This window comes from Ochotona princeps, chromosome 18, assembly GCF_030435755.1.
Source record: "Ochotona princeps isolate mOchPri1 chromosome 18, mOchPri1.hap1, whole genome shotgun sequence".
Classification (NCBI taxonomy): domain Eukaryota; kingdom Metazoa; phylum Chordata; class Mammalia; order Lagomorpha; family Ochotonidae; genus Ochotona; species Ochotona princeps.
The window spans coordinates 46,487,016-46,510,752 of record NC_080849.1 but is presented as its reverse complement, the minus strand read 5'-3'; the positions used below and the strand labels follow the sequence as shown (position 1 = coordinate 46,510,752).

General features: G+C 41.1%; 1 protein-coding gene across 1 annotated transcript in view; it reads left to right on the top strand.

Moving 5' to 3' along the window:
- Nucleotides 1-23,737, top strand: part of L3MBTL4 (L3MBTL histone methyl-lysine binding protein 4) — a 391,255-nt gene that overhangs the window by 228,131 nt on the left and 139,387 nt on the right. Inside the window, exon 14 of the mRNA XM_058677030.1 lies at nt 8,036-8,138. Coding sequence (XP_058533013.1) covers nt 8,036-8,138 — 103 coding nt within the window. The remainder of the gene's footprint in view (nt 1-8,035; nt 8,139-23,737) is intronic.

The window sequence follows — 23,737 nt, the reverse complement described above, 5'->3', positions numbered from 1 at the left end:
AACCCTGATGTGGGGAAGAGTGTTCCAACGGTGTCATTGGAGTGGTTTTGATAGCTCTAAGATGTTGTTACTTTCATTGCTCCCGGGTGTAGAAAACCTTTCCACGATCTACTGATTGACAAAGTCCACCTTAGTGCATCCACAAACCAGGAACATGCTGGAAAACCTGGCCCGGCAAGGTGTCCAGCCTGTGGTGCTTTCCATCTTCTGCCAAGGCAGATGATGTCCCCTGCTGGCCTAGGTGAGCTGGCTGTCATATCCCCTGTATGCATCTGGACACACTGTCCACCCCTCATGCACCAACAACTGAGAGGCCCAAACCTGATCCACATACCATGTGATTTTTCCTTCTGGCCAGGGTCTATGTCCAGCACTGTAGTCTGGGAGTCCTCCAAGAAACCTTGCCTGGGGTGACCTCAGCCTTGACTCTTATGCGTGCCAGCCAGTGCTGGGTCAGGTGTTGTCTGTCACTTGCACCAGCAAATGCACAAAGTGATGGATGCTGCTTGGTCAGTTCTGCCTCAATTCAGTATCTCCCATGAACAGACAGGTGTTGTGGCCCAGCTCGGAGATTTATTCTTTCCAGAGGTCAAAGGAAGAGTCATTTTGTGTGTGTGTGTTTTGGAAATCCAAAGATTGGCATATAAAACAATCTGAATTTTACAAAATCTCATCCTACTCTATATTATAAAATAAGCCTAATTTTGCTGGTTTAAATGTTTGTGGTATAAATTGTGAAATGATTCTTTATTTAAAAAATACTGCCATGACATGCTGAAATGGAAAAGTGTCTCAAGTTAAATTTATTTATATTATTTTCTATTTCATGTCACTAAGAAGTTAAAAATGTTTATGGGAAATTCAATTAAAAATAAATTTACTTTGATGCAAAAATATTTTGAGATTCATGCATAGTTTTTCCCAACTCATGTTTTTTCACAAGCTTTTGGAACACCCCACATAGGCATTTATTGCACATTTGCATCTATTTAATGTTCAATATATGATAGATATCTTTTATTATGTTTTGTTAATAAGATGTTTACCAGTTACTACCAAGGTTGTCTTTGTCTCCTTTGATGAAATAAGCAAAGTTGGCTTTACTTTTGCCTTACCTGCTTGGAAAATTGATCTCCGGAAAGGACTTGTAGAAGTCTACTGCTGCGGCATCCTTTTCTTACTGTATGATTGCTTGGTAAATAATCACTGTTATTACATTCACCGACCTCCTACAGAACTTCGCCTCATTTCTAAATGTTTGTCTCTAGATCTTCCGGTAAATGGTAAATTTGTATTTTAGGAGCCTTTAAAAAAATCTTTGGTCGCCTCTGCATTTCACAAATCTATCCTGAAATATGATAGTCTGAAAGCAAGTACAAGCAACATGTTTTCTTTCTTCTCTTTGAGACACTCATTATCACAGCACAATGAGTATGCATTGTCCCCAATTTCATTAGGAGATGGAAAATAAGTATGATTAACCTATAATTTAAGTTTGGAAGATAATGCTTATTATTTACGTTCTCCAACATTCAAGAGTAATTATTTCATTAAATCTTCTCAGCAAACTATATCATAAATATTCTAGGATAAGGCAGAAATAAACTAGGATACTAACCAGTTTGCAACCCAGAATTAAGATAACCAAAGCTTTATTATTCCAAATGGGGCATATGCATATTGGAACACTTTTCTTCATTGTTATTATCATTGTCTTGGGATTCCAGATTTACTACTTTTGTTTCCTGCCTGTTCTCACTCTCAGCTCATGACCTTGCTCCCTGTTTTGCTGAGAAAAGTCAAAGCAGTAGAGAACTGCACCTCCTCAAATCATGGAATCCATTCAAACCGCCTGCATACCTGCCATGTGCTGTGTCTTCTTTTACTCGGTTGCTGTTCCGATGCACAGAGTAGCCCCGTTCTGAATGCTGACTCATCCCAGGACTATTTATGCATTATTGTTCTCTCTGTGTACCTTATCTGAACACTCTGTGTCCCTCTGCTGAACACTTCTCATCATCCCTCAAACACATACCCACTTTCTACAACCACTTTTATGTCATCTTTTATATAAAAACTTAGCCAATAATTGTTTTTTAAATGAAGCTTTCCCTCTTTCTCTTCTTCCATTCTCGCTTGGACTTGTCATCTTTTCACTGAAAGCATTCTTGGTGCAGTCACCACAGTGCTGAACTTGGCCAACCCCCGTGACACCCAGGCAAGTGGGAATCTGCCAGCATCGCCATGGTCATCCAGTGACTTCCTTCTTGGTGTACTGACTGCATGTGTAACACCCATTCCTCTTCTCTTGGCATTCCTCCCACTTTCCAGGTTTTTCCTTCTCACTCCTTTGTAGTCTGTATGTCTTGGTATTTCCCAGAGTTCAGTCCTCAGACTTTTGTCATGATACTAACTCACCATGGGATCTCACCTACTCTGTTGTTTTAAATATGCAGGGTGGATGAAATCCTCACATGGACCCTGAAAGTTTGCCTCCAGCCCTAAAGCTTTCATCATTTCTAGTAGATGAAGTAAACACTTCTTAAAAGAACAGTGAGTTCTCATTGATTCACTCTTCCCTCAGAACTTTGCAGCTCTCCCTCCCTGTAAGGATAAAAGGAAGACTCTCACTTTGGTCCCTATGACCTCATCTGTTACAGCCTTGTCATTGTTCATGTTGCTGCAGCCACACTAGTCCTCCTGTCCTTGTCCAGGGATAGCTTGCATTCTCACTTCATGCAAGAACCTTCTTAAATGTCCGGCTTCTTATCTGACTGCCCTACCTTAAAAGGCATCCCATGCCCACTCTGTCACTCTGCTTTATCCATACACTGGCACCACCGTGGTCGGGCATCATAAGATTTTGTTGCTTAGTGCTTTATGCTATCTTTGGCACCAGAAAGGAAGCTGACAGAGGATAGGGCCTTCCTATTTCTTTTCCTGCCATATCCTTGGCACGTATGGACTCTAAATATTCAATATTTTGCTGGCACAGATGCTCATCTTCTCTTCCATAGAATGAGTACCTCTCAGTGTTTACCATATTTTAAAAGGGAGAATAAAATGTCATGTCTGTTATCACTGACATGAACCTGTTTCCCCTTTCAAACAGACAGTGTATGTATATCCTCCAGTGACTGTCACCACCAAATTCTAATGTCAGTTCTCTATAAAAAGCTTGCTAGATGATTCAGAATGAACTAAATAATTTCTAGGATTGAGAAGTTAGGGTTGGGATGAGGAGGATGAGAGTTCTGCTCTGCTTCATCTTTTTTTTTTTTTTTTTTTTGGTTGCTTTTCAACATCTGTCTGGAACTCATAGATACATTTACATGAACAGACCGTCTTAATTTGCCTCAGTGTCAGTGTTATTCTGCTCCGGGTCATCTGAATAACAAATAAAATAACAGTTCTGAGAGGCCGCATCCCTGTCAGGGGCAGGAAGAGGATCAACTCCAGCCACCCTGGGACAATAATGACCTCTTTCATTTGCCCCATTCATAGTCAACAATTAGGGCCGCTTTGTTCCTGTTGTAGTGATGAGTACAATCTCTCAATTTTCTTGATTTTGCCTCTTTATTTGACAGCAGGTCTAATGCCAATATGCAACTCTGTTAGTTTGTTCTTTCATTTTTAAGAAGCAATTGCTTGATTTCAAAAAATAAAGTAAAATAAAATAGAATTGCTCTTTTATGCTGGGAATTTTTCTGCTGCAGCTAACATAAAAATTGGTGAGTGGCCTAATCAAATAGAGGCCTATTTTTATTCCAAGACATTTCACTGTGCAGTGTGCCCAGTACCGACAATGTTACAGGTCCATGCCCTGCCTTTCTTTATTCTTGTGCTTCCTCAATATTTTTGCTCTGTCCTTGTGCATGTCCCTTTGTGAACTCTATGTCTGTGTCTCAGGAAGTTTGAATGTTGTGAAGTGGGCTCAGCAACACTGGCCTCAATTTCACCCTTCCGGGAAGAAAGAAAAACATTCAGAGACATGCTTTGGTGCCTCTCCCCTAGGTTTTAACTGTCCTGGGTGGTGCCATATGTCCACATATGAATATAAGAGAGGTTGGAGAAGATGACACTTTTTACTGCATACATTACTATGCTGAACAAAATCAGGACTAATTTAGAGAGGACAGCAGGGATAGATAGATAGATAGTGGGTGGGCAACAACAGAGTCTTTCCTGCCTACTCTTGGTGACTGGGTTTCCTGTGAGTGAACCTCTTACAACAGTGCCCTGTTAGGATGGTATTATGCATTGTTCTGGTAATTGCCAATCTAGAAGCATAATTTAGCTAATTTATTTTCCTTGCAAGTAACCTTACCATTAGATTTCTTCTTAACTAAATGAAGTTCTTGTAGACAACTTGGAATAATTCAAGAGTTACTCATGTTGCTTGATATAACAAGTAGCTCATAGTATCTAGAAAAAGAAAATCAGACACTGATTTTAGATAACCTAAATTCCGAATTTGGAATAAAATAATGATTATCTCACAGTATTGTGATGAAGGTAAACCAAAGTAATGCTTATGAACACTAATTGTTACCTCTATTATTATTTATTCACTCATATACCATTCTTACTGGGTGTTATACACCAGTCACTGTTATAGTAGACACTAGGGACTCTGGCAAACAAGCAAGATACTATGAATGTCCTCATTTAGTGAAGGCAGATAAGCAATAAACAAATAAACTTGGCATATAATTTCAGGAAAAGTAACAAAAGACAAGAGAGGGTTCTATGGTTTAGAACACTTTCTCCTGAAACTCAAATCTCTAAATATCCAAATTTCAAATCAGATATTCTTGACAAAAAATGAGGTTATTTCCTGAAGAAAAACATTAAATTCCTTTTACCTTAGAGATAATAATGTGAACTGTTACAGTAAATGCATGTTTCTCTTTCCCAGAGAATGGCTGTCTGTCCATCTGACTGTTGAGTGAATGCGATTTCACCATGGAGTATTTCATTCATAGAAAAATTGAACAAGGAAATGGCTAGGTTTCTCATCTTTCTATTTCATATTGTTCTAGAAAACTTTGTTATGTCCTTGCAGAATGGGATAACTCCTTTTCCTACAGTCTAGGTCATACCTTGATCCTTACACCTCTAGCAAAGAGAGAATTATGGCATCCGTCAGGGATCTGTAGAGAAATACGCATTGGAAAATATTTAAAATACTGCTTTAAGCATTAACTTAAACACATCAAAGTGTTCTGAAAAAAAAATTAAGTAGCATTCATTGAGAGTTCAATTACTGTGGAATACTGTCCAAATGGTTCTATTTGCACTGGCTGAAGGAGAGTAATTGAGTAGTTGTTTGTGGATTTTGTGATGGTAGCCATGTTAGTGTGCAATCACATACAGTTCAGAGAAAGAGTCTTTATATATCCTATGTGTCTTTTTTTTTTTCCTCAAGGATGTTCTGTTTACTACAAGCATGTTTCTTAACTGTGAAATTGTCCATGATTTTAATCATTAATTCCTCTTTTCTTAAAGCTATTTCCAAAAACTATTTCCAAAGCAGCTCCTTCTTTAAGATTATTTATTTTCTTGAAAGGCAGTCACAAAAAAAGAAAGAATGAGAGTGAGAGAAGGGGTAAAAGAGAGAGAGAGAGAGAGAGAAAGCGAGAGATCTTCCATTTGTTAGTTCACTTTCCAAGTGGGTACAACAGCTGGACAAGCTGAAACCAGGAGTCAGGAACTCCAAATTAGCAGAGAGCTAGATTGGAACTTGAACAGCTAGGAATCGGAACCATGTTCATTTGCATGATAATACTGCAAGTGGCAGCTTAATCCCCAGTACTATGGCACTGGACTCAGAAGTCAGCTTTTATTTCTCTTTATTCCTCCAGATATTTCACAAAGAATATAAGTGGCTAAAATATTTTCTTATTGCTCAGTAATTGTAATATATAATATTCAAAATTTAAATGCTTATTTCACTGTCGACATACATTGGACTTGGTTTCCATTAGCAGTTTCACATAACATAATCATGCTATCTTAAGAACTTACGGGTTATATGAAAGGCTCTTTTCTAGACTGTGAGAACCTCCATCGTTTTCATCTATTCATTGTGTAGGTGAGAGTTCATTACAGTGTTGAAGACTGATTGATAGCTGGAATGCAATGAGATGAGAGTGGGAATATCGAGGACCCAGGTTTCTGCCACAGAGTTGATGCGATTTCCTGAGATGAGTGGCTCTAAGGAAAAGAAAGTTGGGGACAAGATGATGAATTGAGTTTGAAGATGTTGAGTGGCAAGTCAGAAACACAGTGTATATGGGAACATAAAGTTGGGGCTAGTCTGTGTACATCTTCAACTCATGGTCAGTCTGTGAAACTACAGGTATCAAGCTCAGGAACAAACCTTCAGGAAGTTCTCTGCATGTTTAAAATTAGAAAAGGAAAAGCTGCCAGAGACTGCTGATGACTTTCCTCATAGAGAAGTAAAGCTGTCAGCGTGGTGGCAGCAGAGCACAGGATAGGAACAGTTCAAAAAGGAGATGGGCAGCTGTGATCAGGAGACACTCTATGACCTTGGGTGTGAGACATGGTTAGCAACAGAAGCCACTGAAATAAGTGGTAGAATAAAGAACATGAAGAATGGAGGATGGATCAGAGTTAAACATAATCGGTGAGGGGTTTTCTCTGGAGGGGGAAGGGTACTCCCAACACAGTGAGAGAAAGGAGGGCATATGGTGGGTGAGGATGAAATTCCTGTGCATTGGCTCCCGGTTCCTCAGTTAGCATCAGGCGGACTCAGCTGCTGAGAGCTGAAGTGTGAAGGTAGCAAATCTGTGAGAGTGGTGTTTTGATAACCCAGTCTTTGCCATGTGACATTTTCCCAAGAGGGCTTACTATGCAAAACGGCATGCAGGATGATTGGCTTCCCCCCCCCCCCCCGCCCCCCGCAACAGCCTGGTGTGATAAAAAGCTGGAGGCAAAGGAGTTTCAGTTACTTACAGGAGAGGGTCAGTTAGCGATCAGTAGAATCTGTGTTAGCTAAGTGATGACAGGACTGATGAAGAAAGAAGGGAAGGCAGTAGCCATTCTCTGCTGTCGGGCATACCTGCTGGAAGGACTAGAAGTACAGCTGTTTGTGCTGATGCCTGAACTCTAGAGGCTTTTTTTTTTTCCTTTTTGGTGTGTGTGACCAAGATGGATCTGAGATGGATCTGGGGAAGAAGTCACTGGATATAAGGAGTCTTGTGAACTATTGGGATAGTACTGTTGATAGAGTACTCAGGAGGACACTGATAGGCTGGATTTTAGCAGGGTATGGTGTGGTACAGAAAGAAATGCTATGTTATAGTGTAGTTGATGAGGTATGATATGGATGATGGGTGTGATATCGTATATGATGTGTCACACTGTACTGCAGGATGGGGCAGGATGGGATGGGATGGAGTGATGTGGGATGTATGCTCTGGTGTGGCATGGGACAGTATAAGGTGGTAAGGTATGTTATGTGTGTGGTGGAGTGGTATATTACAGTATTGTGTAGTGTAGTACAACACAGTCCCAGTTCAATGCAGTGTGAGGTCGGTCTCTTCTTGACCCAGCTGTGACAGCTGTTGAGTAAACATGGACTGGGACCATGTTTACTGTCTTGGGCAAGCCCCGGGTGCTACCTCTGTTTCTGTGCTGCACTGGGGGCAGCCTTGTGCTGACTAAGAGGAGGGTTCCTCTGGATGCCAACAAACCAGACCATAGGTCTTCAAACTCTCAGGGGACAGCTCTGTTGCCTTTGCCATTTTTAATCTGTGAAAGATATAAGTGAATGTTATTAAATTTGTCTAATTTCTTCAATGCCTCTTCATTATACTCTCTCTCTCTGATATCAGTTGTGCTGTTATTTATTACATCACTGATATATTTTTACTAAACCATTTCATAAAATGTTGCGAGTACCCATGAGTGTTTTTTGTTGATGAATTATTGAAAATGATTTACATAGTTTATCCTTTTTGGTTTTGGTTTCATGAGGGTGTTTTAAGTTATGTTTTTTTACTTCCTGAAGGAGCAAATGATGTGAAAATCCTTCCAGGTCAAGCTGTCTGTCCCACTCCAGGGTGCCGAGGAATAGGCCATATCCGGGGTCCGCGTTATTCAGGACATCACAGGTAAACTTTTTTTCTTATTTAATGTTGCAGGAATGAATGGCTGCACTATGCAGGTGAGCAATTATGTAACATTTCACACCTGTGCCTCTTGAAGCTGGCTGCCCCATCACACTCTTTTCTCTGCTGCTACATCCCTTCCTTGAAGTCTCCTGCCAGCTGCCCTCCTCTGCCTTTCTACAGTCTTCTTGGATGTCTGATGCTTTTTGCAGATCATGCCCCTGACTCTGGGGTCTGACAGCTTTCTAAAGTAGCATCCTGCTCACAGGCACGTGCACACACACACACACACACACCCCCATCCCACAGCAGGCCTGGATCGACTCCATACCACGGCTTAGTCCCGCTTGTTTCTAGAGAACTCCTGAGCCTCTTGTCTTGCTGCCTCTGGTTTTTAGCTAGCCTCTGTTTCTTTTATTCTCTTTCTTATTCATTGGATGAATTCATTCTGTGACAAATAAAAAGCGTGAAGTTCTGTTGTGGAATATGCCTATATTTCAAATGCATGATAATGTGGAATGGGTGGTAATTACAAAAGAAAATAAGCACAAATAAGTCATCGTGGTGACCTAATGACAGAATGTGTAAATTAAAAGTAAGCAGAACTGACATTAAATGTGTCCAAATGCACAAAGGAAATTACAAAGAGAAAGCAATGTCATATAATGTGTAAAGCCATAAAATATTTGTTTGCGTTAAAAAAAAGTTAAATACAATCAGGAAGTCCTTGCTGTTTCAATGGGAGGCAATCCTGGCAGCATTGCCTAAAACCATTGTTTAAATGAATCAAAGCCAGTTTCCTGGGTAGGATATAATGACAAACACCCTAGATAGCATACATGAATTAAAATGCCATATGTGTTAAGTATATTAACACTCACAATAAAAATAGCATAGACTGCAGAAAAAGACATCAGTTAAAGACATGCAGACAGGTTGGCTACTTGCGGAAATCTGTTGCACTCACTGGCTCTGAGAGTAAGCTGAGCCTGGTGTAAATGTCTGGGTGCTGTGTGAGGGGGGGAGAGAAAGAAGAGAGAAGAGCTCCACACAGTGGGGAAGTGATCTACATCGGGTGGAACCTCTGCTGGAGACAGAGAGACATTTTCCAGACAGCACTGAGTCACTTCAGAGAACCTTCCTGGAGCTCTGGGGTATGTGTGTGTGTGTGTGTGTACGTGCACATGCACGTGGCACATGTGCAAGTGTGTGTGCTGTTTAGAACTACTGAGCCCAATATGTTAGTAACTAATCATGTGTGTGTTTAAATTCATGAAAATTAAATAAAATTTAAATAAAAAAAATAAATTGCCTTTGTCACACTCAGCCATAGTTCAGATATTCAGCAGACACACCAGGCAGGTGACAACTGCATTTGACAGCACAGGTAGAGAATGTTCGCACGATCACCTAAGTCTGTTAGGCATCCCTGAGAGCGTCTAGCACATTCTGCCTTGTCTCTAGATTTTTTTTTCAAGTGGCTGGGTTTCTGGGTAAATAGCCCTCTGTGTCTGGTTCAGAACTTGGAACATTGTCCTCAAAGTAGTCAGACCACAATGTTACAGGTTATCTTTCCTATAGAGACCTGTGGAGATTCGTCATGGTGGTGCTGGTTCTAGAGTAACAGATATCCTCCCTGATTGGCTCAACCACAACCTCTTGTGCTTCACAGCTGCTGACGGCCTCCCCACTATTCTTACCTGAACGGATTCTGAGAAGGCTCTGAGCAGAGCCACAGGGGCTTGCACCACTTTGTTCCTGGGGCTTCCCACAACATAGACTCATCCAATCGGATACAACCAGGCCACTGTCCTTATCTGTATCATCTAATCATCATTACTGTGCACTTGATATGTTGTTTATCCTCCAGGTAGCCTCTAAAGGTTGAACTGGGACCTTCTGAACAAGCTGCCATAATGTTAAACATAAATAAGTAAAGCAGAATTTAAAGAAAGCTATTATATGAAACTTAGAGAAACTTAATGAAGTGCTGAGAATGCTGACAGCACTGGCCGGTGTGAGCCTTTCCTGCTGTGGACCCACAAAGGCCCAGGGCAGCTCAGGGCCGTGTGGGCTCCAGGCTCCTGGGCCAGTCTCAGCCTGACAAGACAGAGCTCATGAGAGCAGGAGCAAGAGATGGGAAGCCGAATGATTCTGATTCTCAGAACTGAAAAATGGAAAGCAGTGAGTAACTGTCATTCGCTTCTCTTGAGAATGGAAAAGCTGGAAGTGAGAGAACCGGATGCTTCTTGAGCTTACATTTTTAGGTAGGATTTATAAGGTATTTAGACCAGGAGGTAAATAAACTTTAACTTTCCTGTGAAAAGAACTGCAAATAGTCTTTACGGCCTTTCATGCTGTTTTGTGTTAAAGCAGTGAGGACAGTTTCTTGGTGGAGCTGTGGAACGTGAGCCAGTCACTGCAGCGTGGGGATCCTAGGTAACCAAGTACCGGATGATTCTAACTCTTGCTTCAAGTCATTTAGTCATAGTATTAACCAAGATGATCAGTTTACAAATGTGACTTTGTGTATAACTTGAGAAATTATGTAAGCTTTCCTAACTGACTTGGGTTTATTTTCGTATTCTTTGTATTGTAATGGTCTAGATTTTATGTAGCTCTGAATATTATGATTACTGTTCTTCAGGATGTATCTGGTTGTGTGTTGAGAGCAAACACATGCCTGCTATTACATCACCGTAACACAGCCTCAGTTTGCATTATCCTTTGATTTTTCATTTGTTAAAGAGATAGTAAACAAGAGAGGAAGATTTTAAAATGCCGCTGCCGCCTCCCAGATCCCTAGATGTGCTATTATCACTGTTTCTGGCTTGAGGTTCCCGAATAATTTGAATGAGTATAATTTGCATACTGCAAAATGAAAATATTTTCTCATGTTTTAAATATGTCCCACTGCCAAAGAAGCATGATTGTCTAAGATGCTTCTTGCTGTCTCTGCTCCAGAAGGTAAATATTCTTTTAAAATTTTTAACCAAGAAAACAAAAACTCAGAGCAGAAAGTCCCTGCAGCTTCACTAAGGCCTTACACAACAAGTCAGTTGGCTTCTGCTTGTAAAACCTCAGGGAAAGCTTAAAACCTCGTAGCTGTACTTGAAAGACGTGGTGATCTCAGGCTTTGCTCTAAAGTACTGCCAGGCAGCAACGGCTTGCAAGAAGTGAAAGCTGTTCTTACCGTTTCATGTCAGAATTTCTGATTCTGATAATGAAGGCTTGCTGCTTCGGAAGGAAGTAAACAATCTCCTTAAAAGAAGTTGTCAGCTTCTTGTTTTATACAGCTGACTAGAACAGTGACATCAAGATGCCACTGAAGACATTTGAAAATGATATATCACTCTAACAGGTCAGGTGGACCGGCTCAATGGCTTAGGTGGATTTCAGACAGGTTGTTTTAGTTTTCACTAAAATGGGCAAGAGATTAACAATAATATACAAAGCTGTTTGGAGTTCAGGTGGAATCTGCATCAACAATTATTTGAAAGAAAATCGCATCAGTTCTTATCTTCATGAAAATAGGACTTTTGGCACACAATTATCATATCATTTACATTTTATTTGAATGAATTTACATAGTGAATAAAATGAAGTAGGTGTATTTGTTAACATAGAAATGTTTGGGGATGACAATATTGGAAATGCAAGATGTAAACTTGCTTTTGTGCCAGGGTCCAGGATTAGATGTGAAATTGCTTTTCCTAAGTGAGTAGACCACACAGTGTAGGAGACTTGAACTAACTCTGTCATAAAACATGCAAAGGCAGTTTACTGAGGCACTAACAATTATGCTTTTTACATAGAAAGCTAATATTCTAACAACCTGAGGAGCTCTGGCCCCAGCCCATACACAACTAATGTGTTCCACTTTAAACTGCATAAACAGAAAAGGTGCATGCTGCTCAGAGGGGAGGGTGTCATATAATTCTTCATGGAAGCTTAGAGTACATCCTAGTGTCTACTTAGGAATTTCCTGGAATCTCCGTGTCAGTTCAAGAACAGTCACGGGCCACAGGTATTGTGTACAGCAGTGAGGATACTGCTTGGGACACGTAAGTCCCACACTGGAGTGTCTGGATTCTAGCTCCAGCTTTCTGCTAACGTGCATGCCAGACATAGCATGAGATGGCCAAATAGTGGCTCTTGCCATCCACTCGGGAGACCTGAGTTGAGCTCCCGACTCTTGGCTTCAGTTGGGCCCAGGCATTGCAGTCACTGGTAGAGTGAACAACCAGATGGGAGTTCCGTCTGCAGTGTCTCCCTCTCTGAGCGCTTGCATAGCTTGTACACAAATGAACTAAGATCAAGTAAGTGAAAGTATTTCTGTCTCTTTTTTTGCCACTCAGATTTGTTCCTCTGTGTGTGTGTGTGATCTCAGTCTATTCATGTTCAAAGATTAAAATTTGCACAAGACAGATGTTTATTTCTACCATGTTTCTATGTACTATGGATCAAATCACTCCACTCTTTCTGGTTTGTTTCCTCATCCGTGAATTACAACTTTTGTAGTAGAAAATGTTCAATTTCATGATGTTGAAGATTATATAAATCTTTGATAACTGAAACAACACACATTACTAAAATCATAACTGTAAAAATACATTACTAAAGTCATAACTCAAAAAATGAGAGCACAATATGAAAAGCTTGTAACTCATCCATTTCAGACAATGATAGGTGAAATACGCAAAACAGAACTAAGGACACAACTTTCTGAGTAATAGGGCCTCTTGTGCTTTCTGTGGCTGAGGCTCAGGGTTGTCTGCCTGAAACTCTCCTCGACTCTGTTTCATGAAAAGTTTACTCCAATTTCTCCTCCACTCCTTTCACTGTTATTTTTATTATATTATATTATATTATATTATATTATATTATATTATATTATATTATATATAATAAAAATAATGTAATGTAATATATATTCATTTTGGTTTTGCTGGGAAGGCAGATTTACAGAGAAAAGGAGGGATAGAAGGATTCTCCTTCCTTCTGCTGGTTTACTATCCACATGGCCTCGATGGCCAAAGCTGAGCCGATCCGAACCCAGGAGCCGGGAGCTTCTTCTACGTCTCCCACACAGGTGCAGAGTCCCAAAGCTTTGGGCCATAAGCAGGGAGCTGGATGGGAAGTGAGCAGCCAGGCACATGCAATCCTGGTACATACAAGGGGAAGATTTAGCCACAGAGCCATCGTGCTGGGCCTTCACTGCCATTGTTAACTATGCCATGACTCCTCTTCAGGTCCTGAGGACTTAATCATGTCGTCTGACAAGTTCTCGCCTATATCCCAGAGCTACTATGTGGTAGATTGTGTACCTTCCCTGTGGTAATGGTGGAAGTTATTATGGTTTCTCCTGAGTAGATTCCTTATTTCCTCAGATTTTTGTTTGGTTTTGTTTTGTTTGTTTTAATTTGGGTTCTGGTTAGGTTGGCTGGCTGCTTCTCATCATGTATCTTTTTTTATTCAAAGATTTATTTATTTTTATTGCAAAGTCAGATACACAGAGAAGAGGAGAGACAGAGAGGAAGATCTTCCATCCGATTAGTCCATCCCTAAGTGACCGCAGTGCCAAGTGCTGAGCTGATCCGAAGCCAGGAGCCAGGAACTTCCTCTAGGTCTCCCACGCGGGTGCAGTGTCCCAAATCTTTGGGCCATCCTCGACTGCTTTCCCAGGCCACAAGCAGGGAGCTAGATGGGAAGTGGAGCTGCCGGGATTAGAACCAGTGCTCATATGGGATCCCAGCCCATTTAAGGCAAGGACTTGAGCTGCTAAGCCACCGCACCAGGCCCTCCCATCATGTATCTTAAAGCCAGTTCTCAAGTACTGGCAGCATTTCTCTGTGTTTACTTTTGAAAATGTGATGTACAAAGAGCTGTGCCTGGAGCCTGGCCCTGCCGGCCTTGGGAAATGCAGCTGGCGGGGACCAGGGTGCTGCAGAGGAGCACCGTGCCACACTATCTCCACAGGAACTTACTGCCTTCAGAAAACATGCTTCCAGGTTTTTCCAGGTGTGTTTCTGTGGCATCTTGTCCTGACAGACTCTTGGCTCTCATCTGATCCATTTTCCATTGCAAAAAATGTCTTTGCGGATTGAAGAACTGCCAGAGCTGTTAACATGCCCACTGAAGAACCTGCTAAGATGCCCACATATCCTATCTGAGAGCCTGGATGTCACTCTTGACTCCAGCTGCCTGCCCAAGTGGACCCTGCAGACAACGATGATTGCTGAAGTAATTAAGGTCTTACCATCTGCGTGGGACCTGAATGAGGTTCCTGGATTCTCGCAGTGCTGGCCCAGCTGTGGTTACTGCAGGCGTGCGGCTGGGGAGCCAGCACATAGGAACAGGCTTGCACACTCTCCCTCACTTGACCTCATTCTCATTCTCACTCTGCCCACATCACAAATAAATCAACAAAAATATTCTTTAAATATGCTACATTCTGGGCCTGGCGGCGTGGCCTAGCGGCTAAAGTCCTCACCTTGAACACGCCAAGATCCCATATGGGCTCCGGTTCTAATCCCAGCAGCTCCACTTCCCATCTAGCTCCCTGCTTGTGGCCTGGGAAAGCAGTCGAGGACGGCCCAAAGATTTGGGACACTGCACCCGCGTGGGAGACCCGGAAGAGGTTCCAGGTTCCCGGCCCCGGATCGGCGCAGCACCGGGCATTGCAGTCACTTAGGGACGGACTAATCAGATGGAAGATCTTCCTCTCTGTCTCTCCTCTCTATATATCTGATTTTGTAATAAAAAAAAATAAATCTTTAAAAAAATGCTACATTCTTTCATTTGCTAGCAATCCTTTCATGCATTGTTTTTATAAGTTTATACCCTTTTATTAATTTATTCTTTAAAATTAGGGGAAAAAGTGAATTTATTACGAGGATAAGTGATAAGTGTAATTGTTTGACCTGGCATGTTTTGTTTGCCTTATTTTTAAAAAAACTTTGCACCCCAAAATTTCAGTTTATAGTTTATTACTTTGTTTCTAAATTGATATAGTTTTTATATCTCAACACTGTAGTAGTTTCTCTGTATAGATTTTTATTATGACTTTTTACTTAGCTTGGCCTTGTGGGTTTTATGAACTTCCTATGGCTGATTGGTATACCATGTCTGAAAGGATTTTTGAGGACCTGGCTTTAATTTTACTTATTCAGAACTCCTAAATTAATTGGCACATGTGATCCCTTTATCACTGATGCTGTTTTGTTGACTTGGGTGCCAGATAGTGTAACTGAGTTGCTTGGAAATGTTAATATAAAATAAACAAATGTATTTTTGCTTTAGTAAGTAATAGGAAATTACTTTTTTGCATTAAAGAACACTTTTAATTCTTAAAATGACATGATTAATGACTTAATTTAATGAAAGCATTGATAATGTAACAAAAGATCAGTCATGGTTCTCTAAATCACTCCATTGCTATAAAATTCTTGAAGGTTAATGTATAGATCTGGTTTTACTAAACTAGGGAAATTTATTAAAAATTCCATGGATTTTTGAATTTATCTCATTTTAAACTGACATACTGAATGCTTATCTCTGCATCAGCCCGAGTGGATTCTTGGATACAGTCTAAGTCTTTTTAGTAGCATTTCAGATGACAGAGATTTCCAAGGTGGCAAAGACTGTGTCCTACCAATGATGGATTTAGACACAGCTCTGGTTTATTTCATGGCTGAGAACAGCAGTACATTGGCCAAGGTGGAAACCAAAGTATTGCTGTCTGCTCATTGTAAATCACCTTGAAATCCATAATCAAAGTAAAACTTAGACAAAGACAACTCTATGTTCAAAATTAAAACTATTTCCAATATTCATTATTTTAAGTTGACACAGTTTTTAAAAAGATTTGGCTATTTTTATTTGAAAATCAGATTTTACAGAGAAAGGAAAGACAGTGAAAGGTTTTTCATTTGCTTGTTCACTCCCCAGATGGCCGCAACAGCTGGAGCTGAGCCAAGAGTCAGGAGGTTCTTCTGGGCATCCCTCATGGGTACAGGGTCCCAAGGACTTGAGCCACTCTGTGTGGCTTTCCCAGGCTGTAAGCAGGGAGCTGGATTGGACAGCAGACATCCAGGACACGAATTAGCACCCATATGGGGTACCAGTACCACAGGTGAAGGCTTAGTATGTGGTGCCACTGTGCCAGCCACGAGTTAATATCATTTTGTTACAAGGTTAACCAATGGGTCCATATTCAACATTTGATCAATATAGAGAAGCATTAAAAATAAGAAAGAGTATTTGCAATCCAACTGAAAAGTTATAATCCTTAATCTGTTTATTCATCTAAGCTTTTATACATTTAAACACATGTGTATATTTATAGGTATATATATTTGTGTGTGTAGAATTAGGATGCATAATATTTTGTTACTTATTTATAAATAAAATATCAGACAGCTTTTTATGTTGTTGGAAACTCCTCAAGTACAATAATTAGGCATGATATCTGATGGTTTCATGGTAATTTGTGTTCTGGATTACATTTTAATTAGACGTGACTTTGTGTAGGATTTTTAAAACCTCTGCTTTGTTTCATATGAGTCAACAGACAAAATTCTCTTTTGTGTGAGACTTCAAAAAAAACCTTTTGTTTTATTATTTTTTTGCCACTCACATTATTTGGGTATACTTTTTGTAAAGAGCATATATCCGTTTTTTTTTTTTTTTTTTTTCCTATACTTCAATTTTAGTTTATACACAACATATAACATTCAAAACATAACATGTTATACATAACATCATATCATCTTAAATTAAGGCAAACATGTGGTATTTAACCTTTTGGGATTGGCTCATTTCCCTTAGCATTATGGTTTCCAGTTTGGCCCATTTGGCCACAAAGAACTGCATTTTTTTTTTTTAATAGCTGAGTAGTATTCCATGGAGTAGATGAACCATAGCTTTCTTATCCAATCCTCTTTTGATGGGCATTTTGGTTGTTTCCATGTTTTTGCAATTACTGATTGTGCTGCTATGAACATAGGAGTACATGTTGGTTTCTCATAGAACAAGTGTTCTGGATATATTCCTAGGAGTGCTATTGCTGGATCATACGGTATGTTGAATTTGAGTTGTTTGAATATTCTCCATACTGATTTCCATAGAGGCTGTACCAGCCTGCAGCCCCACCAGCAGTGGAGTAGGGTTCCCTTTTCCCCGCAACCTCGCCAACAAGTGTCGTTGGTGCTTTTATTCATGTGGGCCAGTCTTACTGGCGTTAGGTGGTACCTCATTGATGTTTTAATTTGGATTTCCCTTATTGCCAGGGAACTTGAGCATTTTTTCATATGTTTATTTGCCATTTGGGTTTGTTCCTTTGTGAAGTGTCTGCCCATTTCCCGTGCCCATTTCTTGAGTGGGTTGTTTGTTTTGACATTTTGGTTGTTTTGTAGCTCTTTGTATATTCTGGATATTAGCCCTCTATCACCTATGTCGTGTGCGAAGATTTTCTCCCATTCTGTGGGTTGCCTTTTTACTTTGTTGATTGTTTCTCTAGCTGTACAGAAGCTTCTTAGTTTGATGAGGTCCCAATTGTTTATTTTGGTCTTGATTTCTACTGCATCTGGAGTCTTTTTTAGGAAGTGAGGGCCTACCCCTAAGTGTTCCAGTGTGTTTCCAACATTTTCTTCCAAAAGTTTGAAGGTTTCTGGATGTAGGTTTAGATCTTTTATCCATTTAGATCTGATCTTAGTGTATGGTGAGAGATGTGGATCTATTTTTTTGTTTCTGCAGGCTATCAACCAGTTGTCCCAGCAGCATTTATTGAACAGACCTTCCCATTTGCCTGGGTTGTCGTTTGTCTTTTTGTCAAAGATTATTTGGCTGTATCTGTGTGGGTTTCCTTCTGGCGTTTCTATTCTGCTCCATTGATCTTCCTCTCTATCTTTGTGCCAGTACCACGCTGTTTTGATAACCACTGCCCTATAGTATGTCCAGAGGTCCGGAACTGTGATTCCCCCTGCTAACTTCCTGTTCTTCAGGATAGTTCTAGCTATCCTTGGTTTTTTGTGCTTCCAGATGAATCTTTGGATCATTGTTTCCAGTTCCATGAAGAATATTTTGGGCAATTTGATTGGGATAGCGTTGAATGTATATATTGCTTTTGGCAGTATAGACATTTTAATGATATTGATTTTACCTATCCAGGAGCATGGGATATTACTCCATCTTTTGAGGTCTTGTTCAATTTCTTTTTTAAGCAGATTGTAGTTTTCTTCAAATAAGTCTTCTACATTTTTGGTTAGATTTATTCCCAGATATTTCATACTTTTCTCTGTTATTTTGAATGGTATCTTGCTGGTTAAGTCTTTTTCCATCTTGGGGCTGTTCGCATACACTATGGCTGTTGATTTTTGTTCATTAATTTTGTACCCTGCCACTCTACCAAACTCTCGTACAAGTTCTAGCAGTCTCTGTATTGAGTCTCTTGGCTCTTCTACATAAAGAATCATATCATCTGCGTATAGTGAGAGCTTGACTTCTTCGTTTCCCATTTGGATTCCTCTGATTTCTTTTTCTTGTCTTATGGCCTCAGCGAGTACCTCTAGGACTATGTTGAATAGTAGTGGAGAAAGTGGACATCCCTGTCTTGTTCCAGATCTCAGTGGGAAGGGTTCCAGTTTTTCTCCATTCAGTATGATGCTGGCGTTGGGTTTTTCATATATTGCTTTAATTATGTTGTGGATTTTTCCATCTATGCCTACCTTGGTTAGGGTTTTTAGTAGGAAGTGATGTTGGATTTTGTTGAAAGCCTTTTCCGCATCTATTGATACTATCATGTGATTCTTGTTTTTCAGTTTTTGGATGTGGTGTATCACATTTATAGATTTTCGAATGTTGAACCATCCCTGCATTCCAGGGATGAATCCTACTTGATCTGGATGAATGATCTGTCTGATGTGTTTTTGAATTCTGTTGGCTAGGATTTTGTTGAGAATCTTAGCATCAATGTTCATCAAAGAGATAGGTCTGTAGTTTTCCTTCTCTGTTAGTTCTCTGTCTGGTTTTGGGATTAAGGTAATGTTGGCTTCATAGAATGAGTTTGGAAGGGTTGCCTCTTTTTCTATTGTTTTGAAGAGTTTGTAGAGGATTGGGGTCAGCTCTGTTCGGAATGTTTTGTAGAATTCTGGAGTGAAGCCGTCTGGGCCTGGGCTTTTCCTTGTTGGGAGGTCTTTAATCACTGATTCAATCTCTACTTCAGTTATGGGTTTGTTCAGGTCGTTTGTTGCCTCTGGGCTAAGTTTTGGCAAGTGGTAGAAGTCTAAGAACTTTTCCATTTCTTGGTGATCTTCTGATTTGTTGGAGTACAGTGCTTTGTAGTAATTTCTGATTATGGCCTTAATGGATGCGGTGTCTGTTGTTATGTTGCCTTTTTCATCTTTGATGCTGTTAATTCTTGCCTTCTCTTGTTTTTTCTTTGTCAGTCGGGCCAGTGGAGTGTCTATCTTGTTTATCTTCTCAAAAAACCAGCTTTTTGATTCATTGATTTTGTGTATGGTTTTTTTTATTTCTATCTGGTTGATTTCCTCCCTTGTTTTGATGATTTCTTGTTTCCTATTGTGTGTGGGGCTCTTCTGCTGTTGTTTTTCCAGTTCCTGGAGGTGTGTGTTTAGTTCCTGTATTTGGCGCCTCTCTTGGGCCTTGACATGAGCTCCAATTGCGATGAGTTTACCCCGTAGCACTGCTTTGGCAGTGTCCCACAAATTTTGGAATGTTGTGTCAGAGTTTTCATTGGTTTCCATAAATTTTTTGATCTCATCTTTAATTTCTTCTCTGATCCAGTGTTCGTTTAGTAGCATATTGTTCAGCCTCCAAGAGTTTCTGTATTTCCTGGGGCATTTTGAATTGCTGATTTCCAGCTTCATTCCGTGGTGGTCTGAGAGGGTACATGGTATGATTCCTATCTTTTTGAAGTTATTTAGGTTTGCTTTGTGTCCTATCATGTGGTCGATCCTGGAAAAGGTGCCATGCACTGCTGAAAAAAATGTATAATCTGTGGCCTTAGGGTAAAAAATTCTATAAATGTCAACCAAGTCCAGTTGTTCTATTGTTTGTATGAGTTCTGTTGTTTCTTTGTTGAGTTTTTGTTTTGTTGATCTGTCTATAGTTGTTAGTGGGGTGTTAAGATCACCCACTATTATTGTGTGCATATCTATGTCTCCCCTTAAGTCCGTGAGTAATTGCTTCACGTAGCTAGGTGCGTTTGAATTTGGTGCATATATGTTCACAATGGTAATTACTTCCTGATGGATCAGTCCCTGCACCAATATATAATGTCCTTCCCTGTCCTTTTTGATGTGTGTCAGATTGAAGTCCACATCATCTGAAATTAAGACAGCTACCCCAGCCTTTTTTTCTCGTCCATTGGCATGAAATATCTGTTTCCAACCTTTCACTTTCAGCTTCTTTGAATCTCTTCTGGTTAGATGTGTCTCTTGTAGGCAACAGATAGTTGGGTGCTGTTTGATAATCCATTCTGTTAATCTATGCCTTTTGATTGGTGAGTTCAGGCCATTTGTGTTGAGAGTTAAAATTGAGAGGTTGTGATTTTGCCCTGCCATACTTGTTTTTGTGGGTGTTGATATCTGTGTTATTGCCCTTCCTTGTGTGGACTTTAGTGGGGAGACCTTCCTGTTTGCCATCTTTGCTTATGATTCACCTCCTTTTTTTCTGGAATTAGTGCATTTCTAAGGAGATTTTGTAGAGCTGGTTTTGTGCTGGCATATTCTTCTAATTTCTCTTTGCTGTGGAAGTATTTGATTTCGTTCTCAAATACGAATGAGATCTTTGCTGGGTACAATATTCTTGGTTGACAGTTGTTCTGATTCAGGATTTGGAAGATCTTTGTCCATTCTCTTCTTGCTTGTAAGGTCTCTTCAGAAAAGTCAGCCGTGATCCTGATTGGTTTTCCCCGGTATGTGATCTTTTCTCTGCTTCGTACTTGTCTCAGGATTCTTTCTTTGTCTTCGTTGGAGTGGAACTTGAGCACCATATGTCTGGGTGAAGATCGCTTTGGGTCATATCTGCTGGGAGTCCTCTGACCGTCCTGGATTTGAGCTGGATTCATGTTCCAAGTGTTTTGAAAGTTTTCCTGTATAATTTCGTCGAGCACCATTTGCATTCCTGATTCTTTTTCCGCTCCTTCAGGAAGGCCAATAATCCTAATATTTGATTTTCTGAGGTTGTCTTTCATTTCTTGTATGGTCTTATTGGCTTTGTTCAGACTTGTCTCCAGCTGTTTCATGAACTGGGTGTGTTCGTTTTGTGTGTCTTCCGTTTCAGAGATCCTCTCTTCTGCTGTATTTGTTCTGTTGGTTAGGCTCTCAATTTTGTGCTCTAAGTCAAGGATTTTACTTTTCATTTGTTGTATTTCTGAGGCTATGTGGTTCTTGAATTCCTTGAAGTCCTCCCAATTCTTCTCATTGTCTCTGACATATTTTAACATTATTTTTTTGAATTCCTTGTCTGGTAGATCTTCTATGTCTTCATCTCGCATCTCCGAAATAGACATTGGCTTTCGATCCTTTATTGGTAGGGTGTTGGCACTCTCATCTGGATCATTACCTTTTCTGGTATTTCTTCCCATTGTGTTAGTGTTTCTTTTTTGAGAGACCTAGGCACCAGTGTGCTGAGGGGTCTCCAAGCACTATCCTGTAGAGATCGGAGTCTGCAGGCGTGGAGTAGCAGGGTGTGGGAATTTTCAAGGCACTTTTGGTGCGTCTCCAGAACACTGGACCTCAGGGCGCCTCTTCCAGGGCCTAGAGGATTCAAAGCGCACTCTCAGCTCGTCCCCTACAGGTATGCTACCACAGGGCGTGGGGGAGTGAAGGCACTCTGTGCGCGCACCCTGTTTACTGGATCACAGGGCTCGGAGCAAGGGACTATAGGGCGTGTTCCAGGTGCTCTCTGAAACGCCTCCTGCGCAGGTCCGCCCACCCCAGCACTTGCAGGGGACCGACCGCCCCTGCGCTAGCAGGGAACTGCCCAGCCCAGAGGCGTGCTTGGGTTCCTGTGGGATAGCACCGCCCAGCTGAGTGCCACACCGCAAAGGCACAGGGGAGTATCCAGTGTGCCTTTTGCCTTTCTCCCAGACACAGTTTTGGCAGTCTCAAGGCACTCGCCCTGTGTCTCTAGAGGCTGGAGCCTGGGGGGGGGAGGGGCGGGGAGACCAATTGTGTTCAGGCTCTGTCCGTGCCCCTGGGGGGCCAACTCCCGAAGCCTCCAACCCACCACTGTCCCCACCCAACTCACTCAAACCTCAGGTTCTTGCAGTCTGCCTCTTCCTCTGGTGGGAATCCTGGCCGCCAGTGCGTCTCCCGACTGCTGCGTCCGTTGCTTGTCTCCGCGGGTCGCGATGGAGCCTGGAGGCTGCGGCTGGTGCAGGTCCCGGGGGTTGGCGACCAGGGTGGGCAGATGCCGGCGGGTCCCGGTGATTCAGGGTCCTGGTGTCCGCAGCGGGGCAGGTCCTGGCGAGCCCTGGTGACCAGGGTGAGCAGATGCCAGCGGGTCCCAATCACCTCCGGTCCTCACGGCCACAGCGTCTTCAGGTCGGTCTTTGGGTGGGTTCGGCGGCTTTCAGCGTCTGCACTCAGAGGTGACTCAGCAGGTCAGGAGCGGAAAGTCGTCTTCCCTGTCCTTTGCTTTGTTTTTCCCTGGTTGCTCTTCCGAGTTGTGTGGATTTTTTTGGCTCCACACTGTCCAGGGAACTTCACGTTCTTCTCCCTGTAGTTCTATGCTGCTCCACTTACGCTTTTGTCGCGTTCTAGCCCTCTCTGTCTGTGAGCTCTCTCACAGTCTTCCTCCTATGTCGGCCATCTTGCGAGTCTCCCTATATCCGTTTTTAAAAAGAAAATTTCATAAGGCTGTTCCCATTGCTAACCGAATATCACCTATTGGTAGTTATTATTATAATTGTCGCACATGTGCCAATTTTTAAACCTCGAATGTTGCTGTTGTTGAGAATGTGGATGGGAATGGTGATGCTATCCTTCCTTTCTTTTTGTTGAAGAGCACTTTCTTGGTTATTTTTAGTTTAGAAAGAAGCTTTTTATTTGTTCTAGTTGTAATTCAAAAGCTTTAACTTTATTGATTAGTGAAGTCATTTGAACAACATTAATCTTTGGCTTTTGAGGGGCAAAGGTGAGATGCTACAAATGCTTTTCTCTTTTTGTTATTCCAGGATTCCAAGTTTCAGTAATTGAATTTGAGGTTACATGTCTCACTCGTTGTTAACTGGTATTTAGTAACAGAACAAGTTCCTGTAAGGAAGAAAAGAGGGAAGGGGCAGACAATTTTTCAAACATATTTAAACAACTCTACACTTCTATCTGTATCAGCTTTCCTGCTTGCAGTCGTAGTATCCAGTCCTCAGCAGTGTTCCTTGTTTCTTGATTTAGTATCTTTTACTTCTTATTCTGACATATTTCAAGGTTTGCTTTCATTTGTATGAAATGTACCTGAATGTTGTATTTAAAGATTTGCGTATCATCTTACCCGTTAAAGCAGTTTGGTGGGTATTTAAGCAAAGCCTTTTCCTTCCAGAGTTCTGTCAGTGTTAGTTCTGTCAGGTTTTAGTTTTG